General features: G+C 40.8%; 1 protein-coding gene across 3 annotated transcripts; it reads left to right on the forward strand.

Annotated features, from left to right (window-relative positions):
• The first annotated feature begins 101 nt into the window (after window positions 1-101).
• LOC125886533 (formin-J) lies at window positions 102-15326 on the forward strand. Of its 3 annotated transcripts, none has more exons than XM_049572797.1 (7): window positions 102-258; window positions 1677-1792; window positions 1873-2825; window positions 3948-4043; window positions 5197-5695; window positions 8792-10726; window positions 14466-15326. In XM_049572797.1, the coding sequence occupies exons 2-7, from the start codon at window positions 1690-1692 to the stop codon at window positions 14840-14842; spliced, it is 3963 nt and encodes a 1320-aa protein (XP_049428754.1). In that variant the 5' UTR covers window positions 102-258; window positions 1677-1689; the 3' UTR covers window positions 14843-15326. The 3 variants fall into 3 exon arrangements, with proteins under 3 accessions (XP_049428754.1, XP_049428755.1, XP_049428756.1); XM_049572798.1 differs by having other exon boundaries at window positions 8810-10726; XM_049572799.1 differs by having other exon boundaries at window positions 14471-14613.
• The last annotated feature ends 64 nt before the right edge of the window (window positions 15327-15390 follow it).

The raw sequence follows: 15390 nt of genomic DNA on the forward strand, positions 1-15390 counted from the left end.
TATCATATTGTTTTATAGTGAATCAGGAGCCTGAGCTTTTGTTTGGCTATGTGTCGTAGTTTCCTCAAGATCATTCCACAGAGATGCCAGGTGGGGGCGCTTTGAGTTTGCGACTCAATAACGTGGGAGCGTGTTAAACGTGTAATGCTGATGTTACTTTAAGGCTGGGTTTTAATCCTATGTAACGTTACTGTCATGGTTTAAAGTAAAGTGTAAGTGCACAGAACACCTCTGCTCGTGCAACAAAGAATGCCGCTGGTAAGTAAAACTTAAATGCTAATGTTAGCTTATTTTAGCTGCGCTGTGTAGAGTTAACGTTAGCTAACATCACCGGTGACCTTTAATGGGATACATTTGCAAACTGTTGTTTGTGAGTAAGGTGGACATTGCCTATGTATTATTTGTAAAATCATCGTTTTTTAATCATTTGAAGATACTGACCGACAAAAGTTTAACAGAGGGTAGAGTAATGTAAGCGGGAAAATCCAGTATTCCCGTAGAAGTAAAATGTCGGATATTTAAATACAAGTTCACCGACGTTGAGCGCAGTTGTTCCCCTCCACGTGCTGCGTGACGGCTGCCACCTGCTCCCAGTCTAAAGTAACGGCTGATACACAAGCCAAGCTAAGCCACCTTTTGCTATGATATGTTGTTGTGAAGTCTGTAAGTATGTTCTCATTTTTACATTTTTCTGTTTTCCACTGCAGGTGAAAACTTTCTTTTCATTCACTGGTCAATTTGAGATTTTGGGCTGTTTTGTTTTCGTATGCATTTAGATTTGTGCAGTGACACTCAATTTATGGCCCGCGGGCCAAATCTGCCCCCCACTCCAGCCCTTTTCAAATTCACCATGACCATCACCATTGTCACTGACAGAGATGCAGGCTAGCTTTCCACAGATTTCTGTTAAGTACAGTCATCTGAAGTTTGGTGGAAATGTTATCACAGACCCTGTTTTTCTTCTGGTTGTCCTTAGAAGTTGCTAGCGCTGTGTTGTGCAACTCTTGGCATCTAGTCACCATCATTATTATTGCACCCCTCTCTATTTCATCAGTCAAAGCTAGCCGGCCACTGCCAGAGCAAAATCATGTGGATGGTAAGGGCGCTAGCAGAGTTACTGCACAGTAATGTGAAAACAGCTTAAGGTGCCAGAGTATAAACTGGCTCCTTAAGTTAAAAATCATCAAAGTAGAGCTTGTTTATCAAAAAAGTGCGAGGGGAGAATCCCCTGGACCCCACAAATGACTAGGCTAAGCCCCGATGTCCTTAAATCCTAGTAACGCCCCTGCGTACATGTATGGGGCTGCTGACAGGCCTCTGCATTTTACACAAGTGGTCCGAGGAGTTGAATATCCCTGGACTAGAAGAAAGAAAACGTCCAAAATACACATTAAGGTGTTTATTTTAGTTCAAATTTCAGTTCTGGAAGTGTTTTCAAAAAGCACATACTTGTTTAAATAAGGCATTATTTGCATATTTAAACATACTATTTAAGAAAACTTGTAATATAAAGATAACTGTGTTAATGTAATTTTCATGGTGATAAATATTAGTTAAAAAACTGACCCTATTCACCTGGGGTGTGTCCCCTTGATACAGTCACAACATGCTGTTTTGTCCTTATTAATATTCCTTCAGCTGTCACTCCCACCTCTTATGTTCTTCCTTGCTTCCAGTGCCCATTTGGACATGCAGCCGTACCGGTGGCCAGATTACGAGACACAGCTTCTCAGAGAGCTGCAGAGACAACAAAACAATGCCCAATTCTGTGATACCCTGTTGCAAACTGAGGGTGAGCTGTGAAGCATATGTTAAGTTTTAAATAAAGGGGTAATAAATAAAAAAAATTAACCTTTTTTTTTTTTTGTGAAGGTATCTCAGTCCCAACCCACAGTTGCATTCTTGCGGCTCTCAGTCCCTACTTGTCTCAGAAGCTGTCAGCCTCCCCGCTGCCTCCATCGGGCCAGAAGCGCCAGATCCAGCTCCAGGCTGTGAAGGCCCAGACCCTGCTGAAGCTTGTTGGTCTTCTGTACTCTGGGGAGCTGGCAGTAGAAGGAAGCGCAGAGCAGAATGATGTGCTGTCTGCAGCCCGCCAGTTTGGAATCACAGACCTTGTTGAAGGACAGAAAGATGGGGTTGGGAAGGAGGGAGAACTCCAGAAAAGAAGTTTTGGGAGTTGCAGAGAGAGGACTGAAAGTAGAAAAATGCAGGATGCACAAATTCAGGCTGAAATGGCTGGAATGAGAGAGAGAGATTTCCCAACTGAAAAGCGAAGGTGTGTATCCATAGGCACACAGACTGTTACAACGGTTGAAAAGACAGTGGGCGGTTATTTTACTTCCATCTCATTGCAATCCCAAAACATCACACTTGATAAATATATTAGTTCCACTCCTCCACCTCCTTCCAGTAAGCCCAGTGGAATGTGCAGTGATGGAGAAACTACGTTAGATCATTCCTGTGACAGTGTAACAAGTCCCACATCAAGTCCATCTTCGTCCAGCAACGTGAAGACTCTCCCTATTCCCCCAAATGATGGCTCAGACTCTCCAACACCTCAGGAAGACAGCGCCAACCAGCGGTCATCTGGGTCTGGGGACAGCTTACAGGTGTCGGCTGAGGATGTGACAGGATTGGAGGATGGAAAATCAAATGGCAATGGCAGTGAAAATACAGAGTGGCCAAGTCACAGCAACAGAGATGAGATGCTAGGAGAAGAAAGGGGAATCTTAACAGAGAGGAGGTGTGTACATGTAGGGATAAAGAACCTGGCTAAGATGAAACAGAGGCAGCAGATGATGGACAACACACAGTTTTCTGTCAAGGTAAGGACTAGTTAATGATGTCACATAGAAAACAATCTGGAATGAATTGTCAGTGTACATAGACCCTAAAGCTGGAATTACATTTAGTTTAACTAGTGTGTGATGTTGAGTTTTTCTTCAGAACAGGTGTTACCAACCTTTACAATCAGAAGAGCCATTTTTGCACCAATAATAATAATTAATTTGAATAAAGGTCTGTCTGTCTGTCTATCTATCTATCTATCTATCTATCTATATCTAATGCAAGCAAAACATATTTGAGTCTTAAAATAAAGATGACACAGCCTGTTAAGTCTGAATTAGCCTATAATTATTACTAATAGGTGTTGACAAGATAGCTCCTCTGCAGTGGGCTGGTTGTGATTATTTGGTACTTTCCCTCTGCAGCATTGGTGAAAGCAAACAAATCTGTCCATGCACTATTTCATTCTCCTTTTTATTCCGAGACCTCACCTTTCCTGTTTTTTTTATGCCTCTGCGCCAGCGATAGCCATGGCCGGAGGCATTATGTTTTCGGGTTGTCCATCTGTCCATATGTCTGTCCATCCCATCCTTGTGAGCGCGATATCTCAACGACGCCTTAGTGGATTTTTTTTTGCCATTTGGCACAAATGTCCTCTTGGACTTAGTGATGAACTGATTTGATTTTGTTGGTCGTAAGTCAAAGGTCAAGGTCACTGTGACCTTGCATCTGTTTCATGAACATGATATTTCAAGAACACCATAAGGGAATTTCTTCAAATTTGTCACAAACATCCACTTGGACTGAAGAATAAACTGAATTTTGTGGTTGAAGGTCAAAGGTCAAGGTCAGGTAATTGAAACATTAGAGATCATTTTGTCTTGCAGCTCCCTGCTTGTAGTTATGATTCATTTTTTGTCAAGCAAGTTTTGTCAGGGTATCACAATCTTTCAGCTGCTGTTGCCTAGAATTTTCAGTCATGTCTCCATTTTCCCTCAAGCACAGTCACAACTGTAAAAATGACACATCATTTCTCCATTTCACTACCAAAGAAAGAAAGGAAATGAAAATGTGAGGATTGTCAGAACAAATGTGTAGAAAGCCCACTAGTGTTTTTCCTTGATGTTGTCATAATCACAGTGTTTTCTTCCTCTGTGCAGGTGAAGCTGAAGAGGAGGACCAAAGGAGAAGAGTGGGAGGTTGTGAGCATGAAAGACAAAGATGACATGTTGTCAGTTCTTACCGCCCGGAAACAGGTAGATGATGCATTTATACACAGACACACTTGTTACCCTGTTCACTTGGATTTGATTTGATCTGTTGAGAAAATGATATTACAGTAAGGATCCCTTCATCTGCCAAGTGCATTAACTGCTCAGTAATTTGTGTTGCTGATGCAGGGCAGAAAAAGACGACTGTCTCACAACATTTACTAAAAACATGACCAGGGCACTATGAAATCCATTTATCCAGAATCAGTTTTATTTTTTCCTAAATTTCCTTGTTTTCCGTTTTAATTTTTCTGGAATCTGTGTTTTGAGATTAAGCACATTTTGTCATCAGAAAGAGTGTCCAATCATGTGGGGATGAATACAATTTCAACAGATAAATAAAAAAATTCAAAAAGTAATGAATATCAATGAATTTGATGTAATACAACATTGCACATTTTTTAATCAAATAAATTGCTTCAATATAGTTAGAAAACAAAACGTTCCATCTGTTTGCAAAATAAAGTGCTTCACATTTGAGCTTCTTGTTGCTCTGCTCTAAATGTAGCTGTTAGTGTCAAATGCCTCAGTTTTCTGAATGACTGCGGGGTGTGACAATAATGTTCATAGTCAACCCATCTTCAACGAATAAAGTCATTTCTCTCACAGTTTAGTGGTATTTATTAATTTATAAAAGACACAGGTAAACTGTTTTAACTCCCTGGGAATATAATCCAATTAATTATATTTTCATACCTGTATTTGTACTGTGTCAATGCCTTATTTTGAAAAGTACACGTAGTCATGTGTATTCTGGGCTGTTTAAATGCATTTACAGGCTTGATACAGAAATATTAGATGCTGCCTCTTGACCCAGAGAAGCACAGGAGGATTTGATCCAGCTTGGCTGACTGAGAAAAAGACTGCAGTCAGGTTAATGTTGTCACTTGCATCTCTGCAGTCAAACCAGCCACTGTTAAAGTTGAAGACAAACATGAGCAGAGCAGAGCAGAGCAGAAAGAATTCTTGGAGAGTAGAACAGCTGAGCCGGGCCAGGTGCTTTTTTTTTTCACCCGATGTGTGTGGAAGAGCTGGGGATTGATAAAAAAGTCAGTTTGTATTTGGTTCTGATATGAATTCAGTTCTATCAAACTAAATTTGAATGAAGATATGTGACCTCTTATTTATCTGTCTGAAGGATGACTCCAACCACAAAAGGCCACAGGCGGACCTTACAAACAGCAAAGCCCCTCCCTCCTCTGTCCAGCCATGCTCAATTCATAAACCAGAGACCTTGATTGTTCAACCTGCTGCCACCAACCACCCTGAACCACCTTCTCACCCCAACGCCACCTCTGACTTCCAGCTCCTCTCTAGTGATTGCCTCGCCCCAAACCAAAATGATGGCTTAGTGTCAGTCCCTCAGCCTCCAGGCCCTGTGGAGGAGTGTGATGAGCAGATAGAGAAGCTGTTGGAGGACATCATGATGGGCCTGAACATCCTGCCAAACTTGGAGAGGGACTGCAAGAAGTCTCATTATCCACAGCCGAACCATGATGAAGCACTGGCTGTTTGCCAGGTCCCAGCTACAGAGAATGAGAGGCTGCAGAGTCGCATGCATGCTGCTGTCAGCGCAGCAGCGATTGTGTATGACCAAGATTTTGGGACACAAATTGGTCACTCATCAACAGATACAGGTATCTCTATGCAATTGCATTCTTATGATATATACTTTTTCCCCTAACTATGTGGAGTGGGGCTTGCAAGCTACAGAGATCCTTCTAATGGAACAAGTAGCCATTTTTAATTCAAAGAGGGAGAAATTTGTTAATTGGGATATTGAAAAAAAAAATAGGACATATTATATTATATATTATATATTATATTATATAATAAAGTATTATAACTTTATTCATGTGTTGGGTGTTGAATCATGGCAGTGGTTAAACACACACATCTATAGCTTCCTTTATATACACCAGGGGTTGACAACCTTTGTGATAAGAAGTGCCATCTTTTAATTGTCTTTTTAATCTGTGTGCTATGTCAACCCTTGCTCCTCAAAATGCTCCATAAAATCTCTGGCTGTATCCCTACCTTTTCTTGTTTGGGGCATTGATTTTAAGCAGCAGAGCTCCTCTCTTACAGTCAAATCACAGTATCTTGACATGACCAGCAAACATGATATAGCATTCACCTCCTCAAGTGCAATGTTAAATACAGTGGCTTGTTTAAAAATAGTTGTTTGCTGCACCCAAACATTTTCTGTCATTTCTCCAGTGCGTAGTTAAAGACCTCTGTCTGACATGGGGGTGTGTTTATGCCTCCATTTAGGAAACAGCCGTGGCAGGAGGCATCATGTTTTTAAGTTGTCCGTATGTCCGTCCATACGTCCGTCAATACCCATACGCTTGTCTGACTAATGCTTGTGAACATGATATGTGAAGAATGCGTCAAAGCAATTACTTCAAATTTGGCATAAATGTCCACTTGGACTCAAGGATGAACTGATCACATTTGATTGTCACAGGTCAAAGGTCAAGGTCCACATCCATTGCACATTACATCCATCTCATTCTTGTGAACTCAGTATCTCAATAACACCTAGAGGGAATTTCTTAAAATTTGTCACAAACGTTCACTTGTACTCAACGATGAACTGATTAGATTTTGGTGGTCAGTGGTCAAGATCACTGTGACCTTGCATCTTTCTCATTTTTTTTTAAAAAAGTATTCTCAAGAACACCTTGAGGGAATTTCTTTAAATTTGACACAAATGTTCATTTGGACTGAAGAAAAAAAAAAAGATTAGAATTTTGTAGTCAAAGGTTAAGATCAGTATGACCTCACAACATATTTTTTTGGCAATAACTCAAGAATTCTTATGCTAATTATGACAAACCCTCACACAAATGTCTAATAGCATATGATGATGAAGTGATGACATTTTATATCCAAATATCATAACATATCATAATGTTCTGCATAAAACACTTTTCTGGCCATTACTCAACATCATATCTCAAGAACAGAACGGAAGACATTTGGTCAGTTACTGAATTGGTGACACTTATCTTGAAACTGTGCTGACTGTATAGATCCTCTGAGCTGTCGGGGGAAAGATGTGTGTGAACCATCCATGTTTTCACAGACATGGATGTAAAATTTAAGAGAAACTTAATTGTTATGTGGAGGCTTACAATGAAGGGGTGGTAATTCTAGTTAGCTATCAGGCCTGCCATTGTCCACTGAGCCTGCCCCAGCAGTGTTATTATTAGAAGAAGTAGGCAACAAGTACTAGCCAATCAGAGGCAGAGAGGGGTGCGTCTTCGCAGAATACATGTGGCTGTGATTAAAAAAAAAAAAAAAAAAAAAAGCTGTGAAAGAGGTAATTTGGCATGCAGATGAGTAGGCACTTCGGCATTTCCAAAAAAACCCTCGTGCTAATATGCTTTTGGTTAAGCTGCCGCATGCCAGTGGTGGTACTGATGCATTAAGGTTACTGACCCCTTATGTAAACAGTCCTTTATCTTTGTTTTTCTTAACTGTCCTCATCAGATTGATTATTTTGTCTTAACAAGAGTCCAATACTCAAATATAGTCAATATACTATCATATGAAATGGAGAAAAGCAGAAAATCCTCACAACTGAAAAACAGGGGCAACGGAATGTTACTTGAATTACTTAAGTTTTCAATTAAAGCTATAGTTGGTAATGTTGGAGAGCTAGCAAGATTTGAAAGCGCCACCTCCTCTAAGCTCCACCCCCTCCTCCCCCTCCCGTCAGTGCTCCATCCAAAGCCACGGCTCCACAAACTTGAACACGCGTCCTGCAGTAGAAGTCAGCAGGGCAGAGGAGAGCCGAGTAAAATAACAAATCCCCCCCAAAGCAAACAAATAATTACCTGTCTAACAGAAAGACAGCAACCTCTGCATCACTTTTCAGGCCCTTCAGCTCCCTCAGTTGTCTCCACCATTCAAAAGCTGCACCGATGTTGATGTCTGGTTTGTCCTCTCGCTTTTTCGTCACAGCCTTTTCTGCCTCCGACTTTCTTTTCTTAGCCTGTTTAGCGGGGTGAGTCGTTACAACTAACGCTGGAAGTGATACTTTTGGCTGCTTTTTCTCGGCCATTGTTCAGCAAACTCCTGCTAACTTGGTATTTCTGCTGAGGAGTGTGCTGAATATTTTTGGTAATGGTGACACGTGATGAGTGCGCCTAGAGAGGAGGGAGGGAGGGACGGAGGGGGGCTCGGGCAGAACGAGACATGAAGGCATCTGATTGGTTCTTTCCATTCACACCGAATGGCAGGGATTGGTCAGAGTTTTTACAGGCCTGCAGCTGCCACAGAGGTTGGATTTTCATTTTCATTCCTTTTTCTGAACACATTATGTATTGACTACTCTCAGGACAGAAGGGCCATTTCACCCAGTATAACAAGAAGTGTTTCTGAACAGGATTACCAACTATAACTTTAATCGTTTCAACTCTAATTGCAAACTTTGTATATATAGTTTTGAGCAGTATGGTTAAAATATATCTGAATCTGGTATTGTCCAGCACTTACTAAATCAAACAAAGAACACAGACCCTACTTAAAATGTTCCTTCTGTTTAATCCATGAGCACTTCTCATTTATCACACTAACAGTGTCACTGGAACCTGACTGAAGCCCACACTGCTGCCTCTCCTCTTGTCAATCCTCTACTATCCAAAACCCCCACCCTAACACCAACCACCTCAGCTTTGTTAATTTATTATGGATTGATTGCAGTCTTCTCACCTGTTTTACAGGTATCTATTGTTTTACAGCTCAGAACCAGCCCAGCTGCTCAGGCCTTTCATCTGTACAGCCAGAAGCTGTGCTAATTCAGCAGCAGCAGCAGAAACAGCAGCAGCAGCAGCCCTCTCCTCAGTATCACTCATCTGTCACGTCCATGGAACAAAGAGATGGACCGAGTCACCCGGGCATACCTCTGTCTAAAAGTCAAAATTGTCGATATCCTGAAGCACCCAGAACAACATCAGCACTCTTCTCCGGTGGGCAGAAACTACTTACTACTCTTACTCATTACCCCGCATGCCAGGAACTGTTTTCACAGGACAGTCAGAGCATCCTACAGTTTTTACCCCTGACAAATGAAAATATGGCACAGTCCTCGCATAATTTACCTTGCTTGGGTGATTTGCGGCTTCCTCGGTGCCTTTCTCCATTAGAGCCTTCTACCTCAGCAACAAAACATCAGCCTGCCCTCAACAATTCAGTGAACCAAAGCCATAAAATTCAGCCACAGCCATCTCTACATGGGCGACCCTGGCTAACAGTAAACCCCGGACCACTACAATTCCCTTTCAGTGCCATCACTCACAGAGAAAATAAAAGTGCGTCTTTATCACAGGATACACACTGCAGCTGTTGGTCAAAGCAATGGCAGAAACATCCGGATATGAGGCCACAAAACGGGGGAACCTGTGCAGCATCTTGTACTATGAAAGAAGTGGAAGAGAGAGGAGCACAATCTGCTGGTCATCAAAATGTGGCAGAGCTCAAATCTTCTCTCAGGAAAAAGGAAGAAAGTTTGAAATATAAACAGGGTGACACTAAAGGCGATGCTGCAGCACCTAAAAAGAGGAAGAGAAAGCACACAGCTCATCCACAAGAGGCCAGCTCTACTCTGGCATACAAACATGTGAAAGTCAGTGATGGAACAAAAGGTCAAATCAACCTGAGCCTTTGTTCAGTCAGCTTGTCAAGCAACAATGTGCTAGCGAAGGAAAGAGAAGTGGCCACCGGTTCCTCAAACACATTCAAAAAATTTGTACAGAAACAAAAAGAGCCATCACCTACAGACAGTCAGGGAGAGAAAACTAGAGGGCCTGGGGATCTCAGTAGTGACCAGAAAAGAATCAGGACCAGGGCTTTTCTGAAAAAAGCTCAAGAGACACCAAGTAACTCAAGCACAGACAATTTAGTTTTAAAACCCACGTACCGTATAGCTCCGATTGTGAATAAACCAGGAGTTTGCAAGCGGGGACGTGGAAGACCAAGGAAAACAAAGCTTGAGGAACGCCAACCAGGGAGCTCTCATACCATCACTGAAAAAACGAACCACAATGTAGAAAAAGACCTCCAAGTTTACAGCAATTTGCTGAAGGAGGGGAGTGAAAAAGCAAAGAGAAGGTGTAAAAAACGGAGGAGGAATAGAAGTGAAATGGTGGCAATTCCATTGAAAAAGGCTGCAAGTGCTAAGAGACCTGTAAAGGCTCAGGCAAACAATAACGATGTAATTCCAGAGGGAAGAAAACATGGGACACCCAAACGGCCACGGCTGGTCTCTCTAAAGGAGTTTCAAAAGATTATCAAACGCCAACACTCAAATACAAGGAAGTCAAATGAAAGCCAGGAGCAGAAAACTGATGAAACTCTAAGAAATGTAGAAAGTGAAGGAAAGGCGTGTGGTAGCAGATCTGAAGAATTAACTAAGGAGACAGAGATGGACACAGACTCTGCTCACACTCACAACAGTGACAGAATTGAGGAATCTCATGACCTCCTCAGTGTCACAGTTGATAAAAATCACAATCAGGTTTTCGACCAATCAACAGCAGAGTGTGGTTCCACTGGTAAGGAGACCAGTCTGTTTGGTGAAGGGTCCTTTAATGTGTTGGGAGAAGAGGAGGCTGAGTTGGTAGCTGAGAGTGAGCAGCCGCTGGAGAATCCTGATGAAGGTAAAGTGTCTGTTCCTATAGTCATGATTTGCAGATTTTCAAGCCCTTTTAATGTTGATAGTGAGAGTGCAAATTGGTGAATATGAAATGAAATATGCGAAAAGCTAACCTCTAATCAGTCAGCCATTAAACATTTTTGATGAACTGGATAGGCTGAAAAAACACATTCACGGCAACCTGCTTCAGTGCTATCCAGTGGTGGTAATTCTTCTTCTTCTTCTTCTTCTGCTTCTGCTTCTGCTTCTGCTTCTTCTGCTTCTGCTTCTGCTTATAAACTTAGGTGATTTAAGTGGCCCCGAATCTACCACCCAGTTGTGGGTCAAATTCTCCACAAACTCACCACAGTCTTTCTCTAGCAAATCCACCATCCACTAATCATAGCAAAACCATAAATCTTAAGCTCATAAATAAAACCATAAGATGAAATAACACATAATTAAAAAATTCATGACATCATTAGTAATATAAAGTGACAATGTAACAGATAGCAATGACCATAAGATGCTTGAACCATTGCTTGAGTAACGTTGAACTGGTTTTAAGATGAGCTCATGATAAAGAGACATACAGCCCTGCATTCAGAGTTTGGTAGAATCTTTTGATCCAAATCTCAAAAAAAAAAATAAAAAAATTCAGCCTCAGTGGTATTGAGCCTTGCAGCATGGTGGAAGAACTAACAAATGTATTCATAATCATAAGTAAAAGTACAGAAGTATTATCAGCAAAATGTACTTAGAAGTGTGAATGGTTGTGCAGTGAAATGCCCCATGTGGATGATTCTGTATGACATTATTAGATAGTACTGATGCATCCGTGTGGAAGCAGCAATTCACTGTTGTAGCAGCTCGAGATGGAGCTGGTCTTTACTTAATATACAGATAGTGCAAATAACCAAATTCTGATCATAGACTGTATAAAGGTGGACGACATGACAGCGCTCCAAAAGCAAAGCCTGTCCACTCCATGTTAGCAGATGCAACAAAAACTGAAGTACAAATCAAATGAATTTTTTCCAAAGATGGTCTGTGTCATTTAAGGCTGACTATTTAACGCTGATATTTGTTCAAATGTTTGTTTTACTCATAAGTTTGGCTTTAATTAGTTATTTGATGCTAAAAAAAAAAAAAAAAAAAGATGTCATGATTGCCAGCTGTGTGTGCCAATTGGTGTGCTTGTGATCAGTGGTGCTGCTCACGATTGGTTAGAATGGTGTATGGAACTTGATACTGCTAAGATTGCTGCTGTGCAAACTCTAGGTGTTTCTCAAAGTCAAGGATCCTTCCTTGGGAGGATGGGTCCTCCCAAGGAAAGATCCCGCAGAGACAAGGCAAGAGTCCTCCCAAGCATTCAGTGAACATCATTACACAACATCATTAACCCTTAGCAGACTGAAGAGGTTTCAGTTACTGTGATCATTTTGGCACTCTATAATGTTGTTGGACAGTTTTAAACAAAACTCTGCTACAATGATATGAACAGATCTGATCTGATGAGCTGCGCTGCTCTGAAACAGCTGACCGCGCCAATTGTACATTATACTGCCCGGTAATCCTCTGAAATAAGTTCACCTCAAAACAAAAGAGTGATGCTTTGACCTGCAGGATATTCTAATGTCTTCACTATGGCCGTTGTCACCGTGATTCCCCTGAAAAATACACCTAACAGTTATCAAGTCGTTATCATGTGAACAAATCACGTTATTTAAAAAAAATCTTCGGTACAATTATTCGGCATTGGACACATTAGAAAGTATAAATTATGAGGTTTCTGTCAATATTTTTTTCACACTTGGATGATCAAAACTCAGGTGGAGACATTAATCCAAATAAATGACATATTAATCTAAATCCTGCTGAGCTCCACTGGCACGGGTTTCATTGAAGAGGTCCCGCCCTCACTTCGTGTGTACTGAAGAAATGATCATGTACTGTGCAAAGCATTGTGGGGATTTTATACCCGCGGAGGATCCACACATGCATCCTTCGAATTTCTCTGAAAGGACTCAGTCCTTTGTGAAACTCGGAAGGATCCTTGACATTGAAACAATCCTTCGGCGGGGGTCGATAACGTAGCGTCCTTCAAATTCAGCCGTTTGAGGATCCTTCCTTGACATTGAGAAACACCTACTTACTCCAAATGACGTCACCAGTACAAGATGGCAGCGGCCATACCCAAGATATTTTGGCTTCATTTTGTACAGTGGGAGGAAGTGGAGACAAGTTGTCCATCTTGATATATTGTCAGTGTTTCTGATAAACAAATCTGTTCAGTTTTTTGGACTTTTCTCAGATCTTTGCTTTTTTGTGAAACATTGGATAATTGTAACTTTGGGCTAAAACAATTAATTAAATGAAACCATTTGAGAAGTTGGAGAGGAAACATTCCTTTAATGGAGCTGCTAACAATTCAGACGTGAAAAATGCAGGAATAGTCGTAGTCATTGTCTGTAAACCGTAAAAAGTGAAAGCACCAAATTCACTTGCATTCACTAAATTTGTGTTTCTCTAGTGCTGTGTCTCTTATTTTTGTTGCCTTTTATTGAGGTTCTTTGGATTAGGGATGGAATGATACTGATGTTTAAAATAATTTGTCTGATAGCGATACTAATGCTTTATTGCGTGCTGCTTACAGTCTGGCACCTGATGGCTACCTTTTTAGAAAGTCCTGATCTCACCTGAGTGCCGTGCCCAGAAATGTCCTGAGCACAGCAACATTCTAAGCAAATCCAGACAGAGAGCAGAGTAGAATAAACTTTACATGACATTATTCACAACTTGGATTATTTATTATGAAAAATCCACACCCTCACAGACTAAAGGGATATAAATATTTGAATGGACACATACGTGGATGCTCATGGTTTCAGTAAAATGAATTGAACAATTGAATTGTGGAGAAACTAACCAAGCTAAAGATGTGTAGCATGTCCATATTGACAAAAGTTTAAACATTTATATTTGTATATGCAATCTCAGCAGCTAACTAATGATAGCTCAAGCGGATCACCGATGATCTGTTGGGCTTTAAGAGCATCAGTTTGTCGGCCGCACATTGGTATCGGCTGATATATGTCTCAGTGACTGCCATCGGCCTATCAGCAAATAAGATGACATTCACTGATGGCAGTGGCCGATGTTTTTCTGTATGTGTAAAGTCATACCATTGTCACGAGGACAATAGAAAATGTGTTTGGGACAAACAGAGATCTTCCCAAGAGGACACTCTTTATCAGCGTGTCAGGGGATTTTTTATTTTTTACTTTTTTTTTATGTGAAAAAGGTTATTCTAAACAAAAAAGGCATTAATATCAGTATTGCCATCAAACAGTATCATCCCATCCCTAATCCAAAGAACGTGAATAAAAGGCATCCAGACCCAGCGTCTAATTGAGACTGGCTTTCCTTTGTCAAAACATGTAGCGTCACCTGGTTACTAAGAGGCATTTGGTGTTTAATTGGGCCTTGGCTTTTAATTTAAGTTTTATAGTAAAATGGAAGTGCCTCAAGAACTATTTAAGTACAGTACTTGAGTAAATGTACTTTGTTACTACCACTGCCCTGCAAAAAATAAAAATTCCTTTGAGGCTTATCTGCCACTTTAATACAATTGAGCTTAATCATATTTTGTTTGTTGTCCTCCAAGAATAAACAATGGCCATTGAAAACTCAAAAGTAACATTTCCAAAAACTGTGTCCCAACAGTCATTCTGGATAATCTATCTTAGTTTCTTCTTTTTTAGCACAGGAAGTCTGTGATGCAGGAGTGCCAGATACAACGCAGCAGACCGCTATCAACAAGGAAGGCTCAACTTACAGTGACACCCATCTGCCCCAAGAATACAGAATGTCTTTGGACCACAACTTGAATCCCCAGACTGTGGAGAGAACTAGTCCACCTCTGTCAGACACTGTTGCTTTCAGCAAGAAATCAGACTGTGATCAAGAAGAAGAAGAAGTGGAGGAGGAGGGGGAGGTAGATGTTCTGCTGTACTCCCCAGACAAAGTGCCTCACATCAGAGAGTGTGAGAAGGGACTTGACAACATGGCCATAAGTCCTGAGGAAGAAGAGGAGGATGATGAAACTGAGATTGATGTGACTGGAGATGAGGCAGAGTAACCTTTGTATATGTGCATACCTTTTTACTATGTTGTGTGGCTAGTTCAGCACTTGAGAGTGCCAAGCCTAACATTTTCTCTGTTCTGGTTTTAAGTATGCTCACAGAGATGCCAAATCCATTTTGCTGTGAAGCTATATCAGAAATTTTTCTGTTTCCACCCCAGTCAGTGCCTGGTGATTATAAGCTGTGTGTATGCAAGAATTACAGGCTGAATACTTGTGTTGACCTCCATTTAGTTCAATATATAAGGTTCAAATGGATGTTTAATTTCCATTAATAATATACCAAAGCTTTGATTACAGATGGGTTACATTCTTACTGTTGTTCATGTCTGTCAATAATTGTATTAATTTCACATTTTCAGAGAAATAAGAAGTGCCTGCTTAGGGTAAAAGCACTTCAGCAGCAGTGTCTGTGTAAGGAACTATTATAGGAAAGAAACCTAATTTTGAGCCTGTGTTTGGAAAGCACATTACGTTTTGAGTAAAGTACATCATTATGGTTTATATATATGTATATATAAAGAAAAAAGAAATCTATCTTTTCA

The sequence above is a fragment of the Epinephelus fuscoguttatus genome, linkage group LG3 (assembly GCF_011397635.1).
Source record: "Epinephelus fuscoguttatus linkage group LG3, E.fuscoguttatus.final_Chr_v1".
Taxonomy (NCBI): Eukaryota; Metazoa; Chordata; class Actinopteri; order Perciformes; family Serranidae; genus Epinephelus; species Epinephelus fuscoguttatus.